The sequence below is a fragment of the Euwallacea fornicatus genome, chromosome 14 (assembly GCF_040115645.1).
Source record: "Euwallacea fornicatus isolate EFF26 chromosome 14, ASM4011564v1, whole genome shotgun sequence".
Taxonomy (NCBI): Eukaryota; Metazoa; Arthropoda; class Insecta; order Coleoptera; family Curculionidae; genus Euwallacea; species Euwallacea fornicatus.
The window spans coordinates 3756026-3770200 of NC_089554.1; the positions used below are offsets into that span (position 1 = coordinate 3756026).

At 36.2% G+C, this 14175-nt stretch overlaps 1 protein-coding gene across 1 annotated transcript in view; it reads left to right on the plus strand.

Annotated features, from left to right (window-relative positions):
* The window catches only part of LOC136343225 (uncharacterized), a 35029-nt gene extending 21186 nt beyond the window's left edge, over positions 1-13843 (plus strand). Inside the window, exon 2 of the mRNA XM_066289815.1 lies at positions 12543-13843. Within this exon, the coding sequence (XP_066145912.1) occupies positions 12543-12922 (380 nt within the window). The 3' untranslated portion in view covers positions 12923-13843. The remainder of the gene's footprint in view (positions 1-12542) is intronic.
* Positions 13844-14175: the final 332 nt, after the last annotated feature.

Sequence of the window (14175 nt, forward strand, 5' to 3'; positions counted from 1 at the left end):
CACGTAATGTCATCGATTACTGAAAATCCTAAAATATCGCTTCGTGATGTTCAACATACTACGGATATCCCGATATGAGGAGCTGAGTTTGTCTTACTTAAACTAAGGTACCATCCCTGAAAATTCAGAATTTTTCAGGAGCTCTCATCTGATGGTGGCGAAAGCCCAAGAATGTTTTGTAAACGGTACACACGCAGATATGGAGATGATCCAAGTTTTTCGCATCAAATATTTAAACCAGATCAAAGTCAAGTCAAGAAACACGCATTACTGGTTCAGAGAGAACTGGTCCAGCATCATCAACATCTCTTTAGGCTTAACACTTTTTGTTGTGCCATTCCACATTTTTTGAGAATTTGCCGATGTCGAACTGAACATTTGAGAAACGGGTTCTCTTTGCAGGAGAACGCTGGAACAGTGCGCTTATGTAGTGGACACACCAAATGAGTCCAGTTTAGACGATATTGAAAACTAAATTTTAACCAACACTCGAAGAATATCCCTGCAATTTGATAGTCCGCAGCCCACGGTCGGATGCATTGAACAACCTAATCTATTGAATCCGTTTCATTTTCAAAAGGTTCGAGAACTTTTACCGCAAGACTTAGATACGAAGATGATTTTTTATAATTCCATTCTAGGCCAGAAAGCTCTTTTTGTTGGAAGTATTTTTTGTGAACGAAGCTCTAGACACACATAGAAGGATTACGAACCTGCACAAAGAGTCAGGAATATTCGGATTGAAAACCACATGCTGCAATAACTCATAACTACCTAGGAGAGTTGAAAATAACTGTCTGGGCAGGTATTGTAGGCAGATATTTGGTTGGTTCGGTTATTTTACCAAACCGCTTGAACGGCACAACTTATCTTTTTCTTACACAATACTTTTCTTGAACTACTGGAACATTTGTCTGTATAATTATACCGCGAATTGTGGTTTATGCATGATGGTGCGTCTTCGCATTTCAGTACGGATGTTCGAGAATTTATAAACCAACAGTTGCTCGATCAACTGATAGATCCGGGAAATCGCTGGCCCCAGCACTGACCACCGCGATCAGCAGATTTACATAAATGTGACTTTTTCCTCTGGAGAATTTTAAAAGGACTTGTATGTTCGAGGCCTGTTGATACTGTGAAAGATTTATGGAACCACACCTTAGAGAATGATATTCGGTTATTGAATAAAGCAAACCTTAATTTGTGACAGATAGTTTGAATAGCATTTCTAGTGTTCCTCGCTGCTGTTATTTCACGAACATCATATAAATCCAGAGGTGGTCTGGCCTATGAACACTTCATTATCTGAATTATCCGCAACGGCGAACACTTAGATTAAATTATATCATCTAAGAACAGGATATTCGCCTTAAATGAATTTTGACAGGGAAGTGGTAATAAACTCGCATAAACGAGTAGGAAAAATATCAATTTCTTTATTCCGAAATTAACCCTCCTAATAGCTCACCCTTAAAATTTCAATAACTCCATCCTTTTGGTGTCCGAAATTGATATATCAATGGCCAAAAGGCGTAAACAACAGCTGTAGAAATTAGGAAACATAATGTAAACCGCAGTCGCCATAGGTGGCGATGTAGGTAATTTCCACCACCCCGAACCCTGCTATTAAGGTCGAAAGAGGAAATTTATTTATATATTATAAAGGGTGTGAGGGCTTAACAATCAAAAAGAATAATAATGATTGCTTCCTGTGTGTGCGGTAAAACGGCCCACCTAATATTCGCCTGTCTTTAGATTGACTTCTCTATTGCTTAACGCGGCCGATGGCGTGAGAGAATTTTTTTGGGACCGCAAATTGAGGCCCTATAGGGCTTCTGTGGCTCGAATCCTAATGCAGACAATAGCTGAGTTTTCGGTTTTTGTAATGTTTTGATAAATTACTGGCATTTAACAATGACAATGGCTACTTTCGCTTGCAGTCCAAGCTGTCGGTCAGTTTACACTTTTCTAAAGTCGACGCATTTTTACGATCCATTGTTGTGGCCAGGTTTATGGAGCTTTGTTGTACAGTTTTATGACTAAATTACATTGTAACCTCCATTACTTATCTCCTGCTTAAGTGAAACATTATATTCTAATAAGTTGATCCACTTTACCCGCCATAAAACTGAGTTTATGTTTCCGTTGGGCGATAGGTTTGATGTATTTTTTAATTGCCAACAGTGAGCATAGACCCTGAAAACAATCAACAACTCATCGCTTCGAGCTTTAAGGGGAATTTCCCGGTCCCCTTGAGGCCTATAGGAGTGCGGAAATGGTCCTAGCGCCGCCTTGTCAGTTCCTTAAAACAATCCGAAGCGAAGTCATGTGTACTCAACTGTCAACAGTCTATTAATGCACTCATTTCAGCTGCAACTCGACACTATTTAAGATTTCTTAACGTGTTTGTTTTAAGTGTTTTATTGGTTTCCTTGTTGATTGGGTCTATTCGGTGAAAGACTTACTTCAATTTTAAAGGAAAACTCTATTACCCGCAACATCTAATAGCTGTCTATTTACAATCACTTTCGCGGTCATTATGGACGAATTTAACGTTGATTGCACCACTGTTTGTGGGCTGCGAAGAAAATAACAGTCTTCGATCGATGGAAATAGAGCCGATACAGTAGAATTATCCAATTACCTAAGATTTAGTAGAGACTACGGGGATTTTTGAATAGAAGATTTATATGGTGGAAAACTATTATTATTATTATTGCCTTGGCACACACAAAAAGCTCCTCGCTTAAAATGGCCGACGCAAAGCGGAACTGTTTTATGTTCCACCATAAACAGAGCTTTATCGTAATGACAGATCAGTGGGTTCCGACCAAAGTGGCCGTTTTTTACCGCATCAGGTCAAAGATGGAGAGGACGATAAGGAAAACACACGCCCCTTTTTTTGGTAATGTGTTAGTTTAGTTGGAGTTTAAGGTTAGCTTGATATCCAAACATCGTTATCGTGGTAGTGCATGTTTAAGCAAGTCAGGCATGGAACTTCGTTACAATTCATAATTTCATTTCCATGCAAGGTAAACATCAATTAAAAATTACAAGAGCTCAACCGAGAGCGAATCGCCATAGAAGTATATTCTATACGTTTGAGCAGGTTTTTTAATTTTCTTATCTGCTATTTTATTTTCCTATTTTTCTTTGTTTGTTTTGCCGCGACGGAGTCGGCACTTGATACATTTATTAAAACGCATCTCTAATTTTCAAATTTTTTCACTCGATCTGGGAACATTAAACTATTATCGGTGAAACGGCATGAGTTCTAGTTTTGACACAAATTTTGAAGGTGGACTGACAAAACCCTCATTAAACTTACTAGCTATAGTATACAGGAACGAAAACTTTCCACCACAGTCATTTTGAAAAATTGCCAAAATATCGTAAAATGCTGAGACACGTGGGTTCTCTTTCCGAGGAGGACACATGATGGCGCAGATCTCAAATTTGTTAAAACAACCCTCTCTGTTGGGGTGCAACTCGCTGCGGAATTTCAAATAAGACCATGGGTTGAGGGACCCCTCATTTTAAAAGTAATAAAATTCTATTTAGTATAACACCTAGTTTTTTTAATTTTTGACCGCCAATTCTGAGAAAAATAACCTCCCAAAGTTCATATCCAAACAATTAGATAAAATTAAGTAAATAAACTTTCAAAATGTTTTCCCCCAATTCTGTGCGGTAAAATAAAAATTGCCCCATATTTCTTTGAACATTTCCAAGAACTTCCGGAATGATCAGGCGGCACTCTTCAGCTATTCGCCCCCTTAATTCTTCCACGGAATTCGGTTGGGTTCGATAAAGTTTAATTTTAAGTGGCCCCATAAGAAAAATTCGAGGGGTATTAAATCGGGTAACCTAGGTGGCTACCAAATGGATCCTCGCCGACCTATCTGCGGATTGGAAAAATGTTTATACAGTAATTGGCGTACTGTTGATATAAAATGCGGGTACACCCCATTCTGTTGAAACCACACTTCATTTTCTAAAATGTGTTCATCGTTTTCGATGGCTTCCAAAATCAGCGGGTAGATGTGAATTTCCCGTAGACAATTAATAAACAAGTTGTCCAATTGCTTGGTCCCCTAAAATTCAAGCCCAAGCATTCAGCTTTTGAATATATTGAGTGGGTTCTTCTCTGAAAGGCCTCAAATTGGAATCGCTCCAACATCGACAACCAGTTCATCTAGAAAAAACGTACATTCGTGCAAAAAGCAAAGAAAAAATGGGTTTAGCCACATGTCAATCAGTCAACACTTCACGAAACCGAAAGGGACAATCGGCATGGTTCTCGCTGAGTTCATAAACCAATTTAATCTTATAGGGGTTGTACTTGTAAGCTTTCAAAGTACGCCAGAAAATCGTCGCTGAGACACCTGAAACTTCTGATTGTGCATACTTAGGACGTGATCTGTTTCCATTTGGCCAACTACAGCTACTTCGGTGGCTTCATTTCTGACCGGATTTTCAGATTGCCGCTTTTTATTATGTCGGGATTCTGTTTCTAGAAATTTTCGTATCAAAGAAATTGCATAAACGTGGAAAGTAATTTCCTCCGGGTGCTTTTTATCGAAAATTTGTGCAGTTGCACGAGCACAAATATTGTTCTTGTAATACAACGAAATTAGTTCAACCCTCTCTACCATAGAGTAAACAGTTTTCAGAAACACAATAATAACGAACAATTCATTTAGGGTTTTTGGGTGCAGGTCAAAGGAAGAAACAAATACAAAATAAATTTCAAACTGCCGAGCGAAATGTAAATTATGTTTAAAACAATTTTTTTACGCGGATTCCTTTATTAAACCAAAAATTGTTGCCGTGATAATGAAAAAAGTTTATTTACTTGACTCCGTTAAACGGATTTTGTAAACATGTGTTTCGTCGTATTTTCTGCATACTTTAAGAATTATTTTTCTCGGAATTGGTTACCAAAAATTAAAAAAAAAAATGGATATTATGTTAAAAGGAATTTTATTGCGTTTAAAATAAGGGGCCACGGGACCCATGATCCCATTTGAAATTTCAAAACACACAGGGGGTTTTTCAATAAATCTTAAATCCGCGCCATCATGTGCCCCCTCTAAAAACAGAATCACGTGTCTTGGCGTTTTACGACACTTTTGCAATTATCGAATTTAACTAATGGAAAATTTTCGTTGGAATACCCTGTATTTATAACTCTCGAGTTTTGCCTCGTATTTAATCGACCTTCCACGAATTTCTTTAATTACGAACTACGCTATTTGACTTTTATTATCCGAATTTTTTTATCTTATTTGGCATATCTCTCCTATCTCCACGATCTTTGTCGTTCTAATTTGACAACTTCGAGTGAAATAGAAATTCGTGGTTTTCGAACTTGGGCTCGTTCAACACGTCCCATTCTCTACCTTCACCAACCTTCTCCATTTTATTCAATATTATGTCTTATAGTATGTTTTCCATGCTTATTAGGCCTTCCCTCTTCTATTATCATTTTTCATTCTTTAGAACTTCTTTTTCATGACGTCAATTTTCGTAGATAAATCTGATTTCCTTTTACGTTCGCTATAGTTGTCACTGTGTGAACCTCCAGTAAATGTTCCCGACGTTAGTCATGTAGAATTTATTGCCGTCCCCAGTATTTGTCCTTCTAACTTATCAGTGTTATTTGTTATTGTTCTCTTCGCCTTGAATGGTTTTTTCAACCGAATCTGAGATTTTTGTCATTTCACCTCCTTTTAGTTGCTAAGGCGAAGATTCACTTTTTTGTATTTGTCGAATATATTTTTCACAAAAAAATAACTAACAAATACTAAAAACGTTGTGAAAGTAGTTCGAGTGCATAACAGTGTTTGGACTTTTTGAAAAAGCAAATATCTAGTAACAAACCGAATTCTACTCAAAAACTATCGTTTATATTTTTAATAAATACATAATTTATTTGTTATTTCAAGGGAGGGGCAAACTTTATTATTGTAGTAATGAATATTCGTCACAAATGGTGAACTATTATGATAAACTCTTAGATCAGTTTTGAGGATTTTTATCTAAGCAGCCATATCTTTTAATATGGAATTGAAGAATATAATTAAGAGTCCATAAGAACTTTTTGAAATTCGTCTCTAATTTTATAGCTTCTGCATTTCATGATTAGCGAGCTCTCAATATATCTACTTAATGTGCAACATTACCTTGAAATTGATTTTACATTGTAAAACAAATAGACATTTTGAACTAAACAACTAACAATTGCACTCAAGAAGGTAAAAATAGAAAAAATTAGTTCCTTGTATACTAGAATTGCTGAGTCTTTAAAAAAGAATATATTTTTTTTGTTTTAAAATCAATCGAGACGTCTCATGAATTCTACAATTAATCCTACTTACAGTCAACAATCTGAGAATCATTGTAAAAATTCATGCAACCACAGCATGTTCTTGCCGGTTTAATGTACAAACTGAAAATTTGCGTTCAGCTTTCGAAAGTGTCATATTGTTAAATGCTAATCTAACCCAACCTGATCTGAATTGACGTTCTGATATTAAGTAAAATGTGCATATAAGTTATGTTTCTACTCACGAAATCTAACAAATTCTAAAGTTAACTGAAACCATTCGTTCTGAATCAACTTACCTCCAACTGGCAACTCAGAACACTTAATCTGTTTTAAAAGTTTCAAAACACTATAAAAAAAAATTCAGTCGAAAACACCATTAAAGAAAGAGTTAAACTTCTTTCTCTCTCTATTATCCTGAAACTCTGTCAGTATCTCATGAACTGATAACCGAAAAATATTTTATTCGAAAATCTAATCCACAAAGTCCCGTGTTAATTATAAGTAGTACCCCAAAAATCATAAAAACTGAATCATTTATCCAGAACACCAAGTCGAAGTCTGGTAACGTTTTCCCCACATATCGTAAGCGTCCCGGTAATGAAATAAGTGAACTGTGAAAGTGGATTTTAGTTATTCGACGCAACAAAATGGCCCCTTAACAAAAGAAGATCGTTCTCGGGTGGTAATTGGTGATTTAGACGTATTGCCTTGCGTTCCGTCGAGTTAATGTCTGGAAGAGAAACTCATATAGGTTTTGTTGAGAACACTCAGAAGTTATTTGTCCAAATGGGTATTGAACAGTGGGTGTGCGACATTTAGAGTGAAATTTTATATCTAAAAAAAAATCTCATGAAGATGAGGAACCAGCTATGGCGAAGTTTAAGCCGAGGGTCTCTACAGCCTCCAAGGGTGACCTCAATAAGCTGCCATAGATAAAGAAAATAGAGAAGAGCAAATTTCACATGTCTAAATGGGTTCAATCCACTTTTGAATTTGACAGTCAAATTCAATAATGCCAGTATATGTGACGAAAATGACAGTGACAGATGACACTGTTGACGTATAAAATTGGAGAGATCGGTTATTTACCTGACAAATATGTAGGCAAGAAATTTGCATAAAACGCAATACTGTCCACACGGACATGTAAATGTAACTATGGAAAAAAACTGGCGAATAAAGCATTGTGCACTGGCTCCATGAAAGGTGAGTCCCATTATTACATACCGTATTATGTAATAATAGGTATGTATAATGTATGCATACGTGTCTAGACTTGGAATGCTAAGATTTAACATGCTGAAAAACCCAGGAGGGGTCGGCCACCAAACTTCCACAAAACTTCTTTGAGTTTCTAATCAGGAAAGTCTAATTTGGTCTGATCCACGGGATAGATGCCGCGCTTTCGCTATGAACCACTGGTAGATTATTCTTAGATGAAGTCATCACAATTTTTAATTTTAATTAACTCTGAATAACCACACTCGATTCAACATCTCCCCGGAAAGCGCTGCTCGACCAAAAAAGCCAATTTTGTTTTTGCCCGTCTTCAGAACTTTCAGGTTTCCACCCATTGTTTTCTCTCGATGCTTATTTCCTTCGGATTGGCTGGAGTATCACGAAAAAAAGGCACGATTGATATAAAGAACGCATTAACTATTTTATTGTTATTATAAATAAATGTTTAAAGTTTCTATAGACGCACTATTTCGTAACATATGGCTTTTTTTGTAGAATCGCCGAATAGTGGCAAATCAACCACAGCGTATACCTGGAAGAAATTTGTGGTTTTCACGCAAGTGACTTGTTACGACTTAATAAAGTCTTACCACATTCATGTTTAGGACATTCACTATTTGGCTTCTTAATAACTGAATAATTTCGGTTTCTCTATTGTTTTGTTAACGCAAGACTTTCTTTTTGAGCAATTTGTTGAACGAGTTGAGCAAGAGCCTTTATTCTAGTTAAAAGTTTTATTAGGCCTGTTGCCATACAACTAAATTTAATGGGTGGTCTCCTTATGCCTTAACCGTATTTTTGCTAATCATGGTAAACGACCCAAATGGCAAATGCAAAGGAATGAAGACAACTGGCACTGCTACGACGTATTATGATTATTAATGATAATGCCAAATCATTCTTTCGGTTGAACCGAGAAGGCTCTAGGTAATGCGCTGCTTTGCTCTCTGATAGTACCGGGCAGGTGTGACTAATATGCCGCCTTTGTGGTACCATGCCGACCCTGGCCCACCGCAGTACTCCACCTTGATATAGGCACTAAATGGAGGAATGTTGATTTGGACAACTGCATGCCCCGCGACTGTCCTCACCTACAGCAGTGCTTGACTTAAGCCTTATAAACCTTGTTCTTTGGCTTTTGTTATTAATTTTTTTAAAGGGATTTCGGTGAATTTTTGATTATTATTATTGTTGTCGTCACGCCACAAGATTAGCCGACGTTAATTGAGTCTCGGCATGAAAAACCCGAGATCCTCGTTGTGAAATGTCTTACTCTTAACCACTTTGATGAAAGTTTATTCATTGCACTATTAAAGCAAAAAGTGCTGTAGCTAACACATAAGTTAATTTATGAAGCTCCTTATTATCCTCGTTTTTCATTTAGATCGTGGGGACTCTACTTGAGACGAGCGCAAGTTGAGAGTATTGAGCATTTAGAAAAATCCTTTGCGATATAAGTAGGAGCTGACAAACAAATATGGAAACGAAACGTGAAAATGACACATTGACTGGCTATTTCCATGATGAAAACGCGTTCTGGAAAATGCTCAAGGCTGAGAAATCTTATCCAACAACTGCCAGATAATAAAGCTTTATTAATCGAGAATCGGTTCTTCGCGGGTGTTAAATTTTTGAACATCGATAGCTTTTGTAAGAAAGAAGAACCGAAGCTGGAGGAACAGTGTATATCTTTGCATACCATCCAAATATAAAATTAGAAACACGGTTGAGCCATTAATACAAACAGCAATATTGGAGTCTAGTTAGTGTCCTCTCAAGTAATCTTAAATAAATTGCACATTAAGCAGCCAATAAGTTTCACAAATAAGTAGTAAGTAGTGATTAACAGTTGTAAAATAATGGGTTTGTTAAAAGTTAGCGTTTAATAAAAATTAAAAGCAATTTATAGTCCACAAGAATTATTGCTTGAACCAGACACACGCCAAGAATCACTTTGAACCCGACAAAGCTTTTTGGCATTGTTTCAACCTGTTTCAGAGCGATCCCTAATTCTTCAAATTCACTCGCAACCGTTTAAATTTATTTGAGAATGATTTGGACTTTTTCTCAACCATTGCGTCATTAAAACAAAAAATACTGGAACTAATTCCCATCACGTAAGTTAATTTATGAAGATCATTATTGACTCGCTGTTGCTCATTCAGAAAACCATGTTAGGCTTTATTGGATGGATTCCTAAAAGCCATCTCCCCTATTTGGATCATTAATACGTATTAACCTAGCATATTGTCACACCCCGTAGGCAAGCAGCCCCTTTAGTAAGCGTCGCATTATACAAAACATTACGCTTATGCAATTTGATTTTATTGCTGTCTATATTGATTTGATGGTTTATTAGTTTATTTAATACACTGCAAGCCCGATCTTCAGCAATTTCAAAGCAAAATCAGGGTTGTAGTTTTATTTCCTCATTAGTCTGAGGAGCCTCTGGGGCTCATGAGTATTCAATTGAAGCCTTGATTGCGAGACGTTTGAAATAAGTTTATTGGTAATAAGTGGATTAACTAATGGCCAATTAAAGCAGCAAGTGACGTTTACTTTACAGAGCTTTATAATGTTATCCAGTGGACAATTAAAAATATTGCGAGTAATTACACTGTAAGGTTAACTTGGTCTGGAAAGGATAACGCAAGATATGCGTGTGTTAAGGATGTTTCGGGAATTTCGGCTCATAAGTGGATATATAACAATGTGATAAATTCAATATTTTTACGAAGTTGTCATAAGCTGAACTTCGTGAACAATCATAAAAAATGTCCTGCGCAAATTCATATTTTTTCAGTTAGATACTAAACCTACTCAGTGTGCATTTTTTTAATAGGACACCCTGTATGTTAGCAGATGCCCTAAGGCCCAATTCGATTTAATGAATAAATGGTTTTGTGCATCCACACTGTGCATGGAATTATTTTTAAATTTTTTCCGAAAGCGGCTCTGGAATGCCAAAACAAATATAAACAAATAGTGGTCAATTAATTTCAGGTCGTATCGAAGATTTTTAGGCCAAACTAAAAACGATTATCCACTGCAATTTCCCCTCTGAAGGTGAAAGACACAGTAGCTCGAATCCAGGACAGTGGCGTAGTTAATAAATTAAATTTTGTGACGATATTACAAACGACAGGTCTTATCCAACATTGCTATTAAATTGCTGTTTTAGCCAATTAGTCAATCAGCCAATTACCGAAAAATGTCGGCTGAAAGTGAATTAGAGGGGCTGAAAATGGCGTTTTAATCTTTGGTCCCAGGCGCAAGGTTACATACACACCTGCCAATTATGTTTCATTTTAATTGAATTAAAATGGGTTTTCAAAGCTATAGTATCATTATTAGTAATATGGCGTTTGTGAGATTGGTTTGATAGTACTTAGAACCTAGGTTCGGGCGCAGAGATAGACAGGGCGGGCGGGCCATCATGTCTACTCATCAGAGCAAAAATTGGAAAAAAAAAAACAAAAAACGATAAATTAGTAATAGGAAAGTTTGGAAGTTTTTCAAAGTTAAAAATATGGTGAAAAAGGGTTAGCTTGCTTCCCATGTTAATCATCCAAAAGGAGCTTAACTGGACTTGACTCAGCCTTCAATTTCAGTATTCGGCATTAAATTTCTGGTTTACTTAAATAAAATTAAACAAAAAAAAAACGTTGATTACATCCTAATTCAGGTTTTTGCGTGACAGATATATGCAAAACTGTCTTTAAATTTTACGATAATTAAGTTAAAAATAAGTTTGGGACAATCAAGTTAATTCCAGGAATGTTTCTGCATCCAGGCAAATATTTCATAGAAATTACTTGGTGAATCCTTAAATTGGTTTTAATAATTGCTGAGTGAGCTTTTGAGCCTACAGCTGACAATTAAATTCATGCATTTTTTATCCATTTTTGTATCGTAAATTGTAAGAAAGACGTTAGGCAGTATTTTGCAAAATGGAGTTACATGTGTAACCTGAAAAATTAATTTGTTTCGCGATTTTTAAAATTTATTTATTCATCACCAAATGGTCTGTAAAATTAAAAAATGCATATCGCACTGAAAAGAACTGCAAAAGTAGACCATTGGAAAATTATTAATTCATCTAACTACATAATGGAACTCATTCTATAAATGATGGGAGCAATAATTTAGGGGGTCGGGGTGATGGATCGGAAGGTTCTTGAAGATCATCTTCAACAAAGCATATATACAAGACTGGCAGGAGGGAGTTTTTATTAAGCACCTAAGCACATAGTCGCTGTCACACGGGCCAATAGCAAGGCTGCGTTTTCAAGTTAATTATAAATTTATGTGCCATCTAAAACTTCAATTAGGCTCCAAACCGGTTCTACGGAATTTTTTGTAAAGTCGGAGCACTTCTGATCTCTACGTTTTTTGGCCTTGAATCGTAGGGTAAAGCCTCCGATATTTCTGATAAACTTGTCCGTCTTTCATTTACTTGAAATACTTGTCTTTCGTTAATTTAAAAAACAAAAATAATCCCATGCGCGTCCGGCAAATGACCAATAATTTACAAACTTGTAATGGCAGCGATTAACTAACTAACTTAATGTGGGGTGCTTTTAAGTTTAATTTCAAGGTATCTTTAGGATCATTTGCTACCCACAGGAAGCCCCCAATGTCCTTGCATGTATTCATCCGTACTAATCTGATGATCTTAAGCGTATTAGAAAGGGGCCGCGTTGAAACGATCGTTATTTTTAACAGGCCGTCGCTCCGATTTAATAAATTATTTTCCAGTCCTCAGTTGACAGCCGCGTTTAAAATAACATACATCTCTGCTTCTTGTCTTGAAGATGATTTTTTCCGACCGACGATAGAATCTCTTTGATTCGACTTGACACGACTGAAACCACATAAATCATCGTCAGGCCCGCGGTCTGCTAATACTGTCATAACATCGCTAATTTATTACCATCGCATTACTGAGCGAGTTTTTAAATTGTTTCAGACGGCCAGAACCACCTCAACCTCTTCAACAACAGGCAGCAACCGAAGAAGAAACGGAAGTCGCGAACGGCTTTCACCAACCACCAAATATTCGAGTTAGAGAAGAGATTCTTATACCAAAAGTACCTCAGCCCCGCAGATCGAGACGAGATAGCCCAAAGTTTAGGTCTGACCAATGCTCAAGTGATCACCTGGTTCCAGAACAGGAGGGCGAAAATGAAAAGGGACATGGAAGAGTTGAAGAAAGACGTTGAAAGCACGAAAGTTTTAACTGCGCACCGGACATTCCTGGAGAATGTGCAGGACTTGGGCATGCTTAAGAAGAAAGTGGTGATGAGTGAGGAAGATTTCCCAAAAAACCTGGTTATTAATGATAAATAGGTAGTAGTTTCGCAAATGTTTATGTAGGGTGAGACGTAAGCAAATAACATCACAAGTTACATGTGATCGTGTCAAGATCTTGGTTGATTTAAAGTATCTCGCAAGCATTATTTATTAAATATATCAACTTCATACCAGTATTTTGCTTACACATGATAAGCGCTTTGCCATAAATGTACCATCATTTCACAAAACATTTGGTAGTCATGAACATTTTTATAAACCTCTTTTGTACAGGGTAAAAAGTAATATTGAAAGTTGCATTGTGGGGCTTCAAAGGACCACTGGTATCCGTTTTTACGGTCAAAAATGTATTTTCCTTTTTTTTTTTTTAATTCAGCTGTTTTCCAATGTTAAGAAAAAGTGTCTTCATAGAAAGAAAACTGAAAAGAAAAAATATGTGTACCATTAAAGAGGCTGGTCAATTTCCTTCTTTGGGCCTCGCAATCGAATTTTCAGTTTTATTTTCCGTTCGTTTTAAGAAAGGTGGAGATTGGAGCACCCCGAACATCAAAAAAACGTGATTTAGATATAGTAAATATTTAAGGTTCCTTATATACACGTCCGATACGTTTATAACTCTAAACAATTTCAAGTTTTCAAGTCGACAAACCATATACGACAGAAATCCACTGTTTTAAATTTAGTTTAAACAAATCCTGATATATTATATTCAAACTAAAAATGTACATAAACTGTAAAGTCTGAATTAAATGTAGATATGAATGTGTAAACTATTTGTATATTCTATTTATATGATTTTGTAATATTTATTGGTGGTTTCGTCGAAACGACGACCTTTTGCAATATTGTAAATTGAAGTAAAATTGTAAAAATGTAGTAATTATGTGTCTATACCCACAAAGCTTGCTTATACGTAAAGCGAATTTTATTTCAGTGTAAATAAATTCGACAAACATTTTTATTGCTGTCTGATTTCTCAAAATATCGTTTTATTGGCCAAGGTGCAGTTGCTTAACATGCGATTAATTTACGTCGCGAACAGAAATACAATAGTCGTCTAAAAGGCAAAACATAATTATGGATTTGAAAAGCTAAGCAGAGAAAAACAAAAATGAAAAGATAAAAAACATATTTTGCGCCAAGGGACCGGGAACAAAAATTTTTTTAATATACACAAAATAGAGATCAAAGCTCGACTTTAACGTTGAATTTTTCAATTATTTTCCTTCAAGCATACGATTTTACTATAGGTGGTCAGGCACACACAAAATAAATAAACACGATATTGT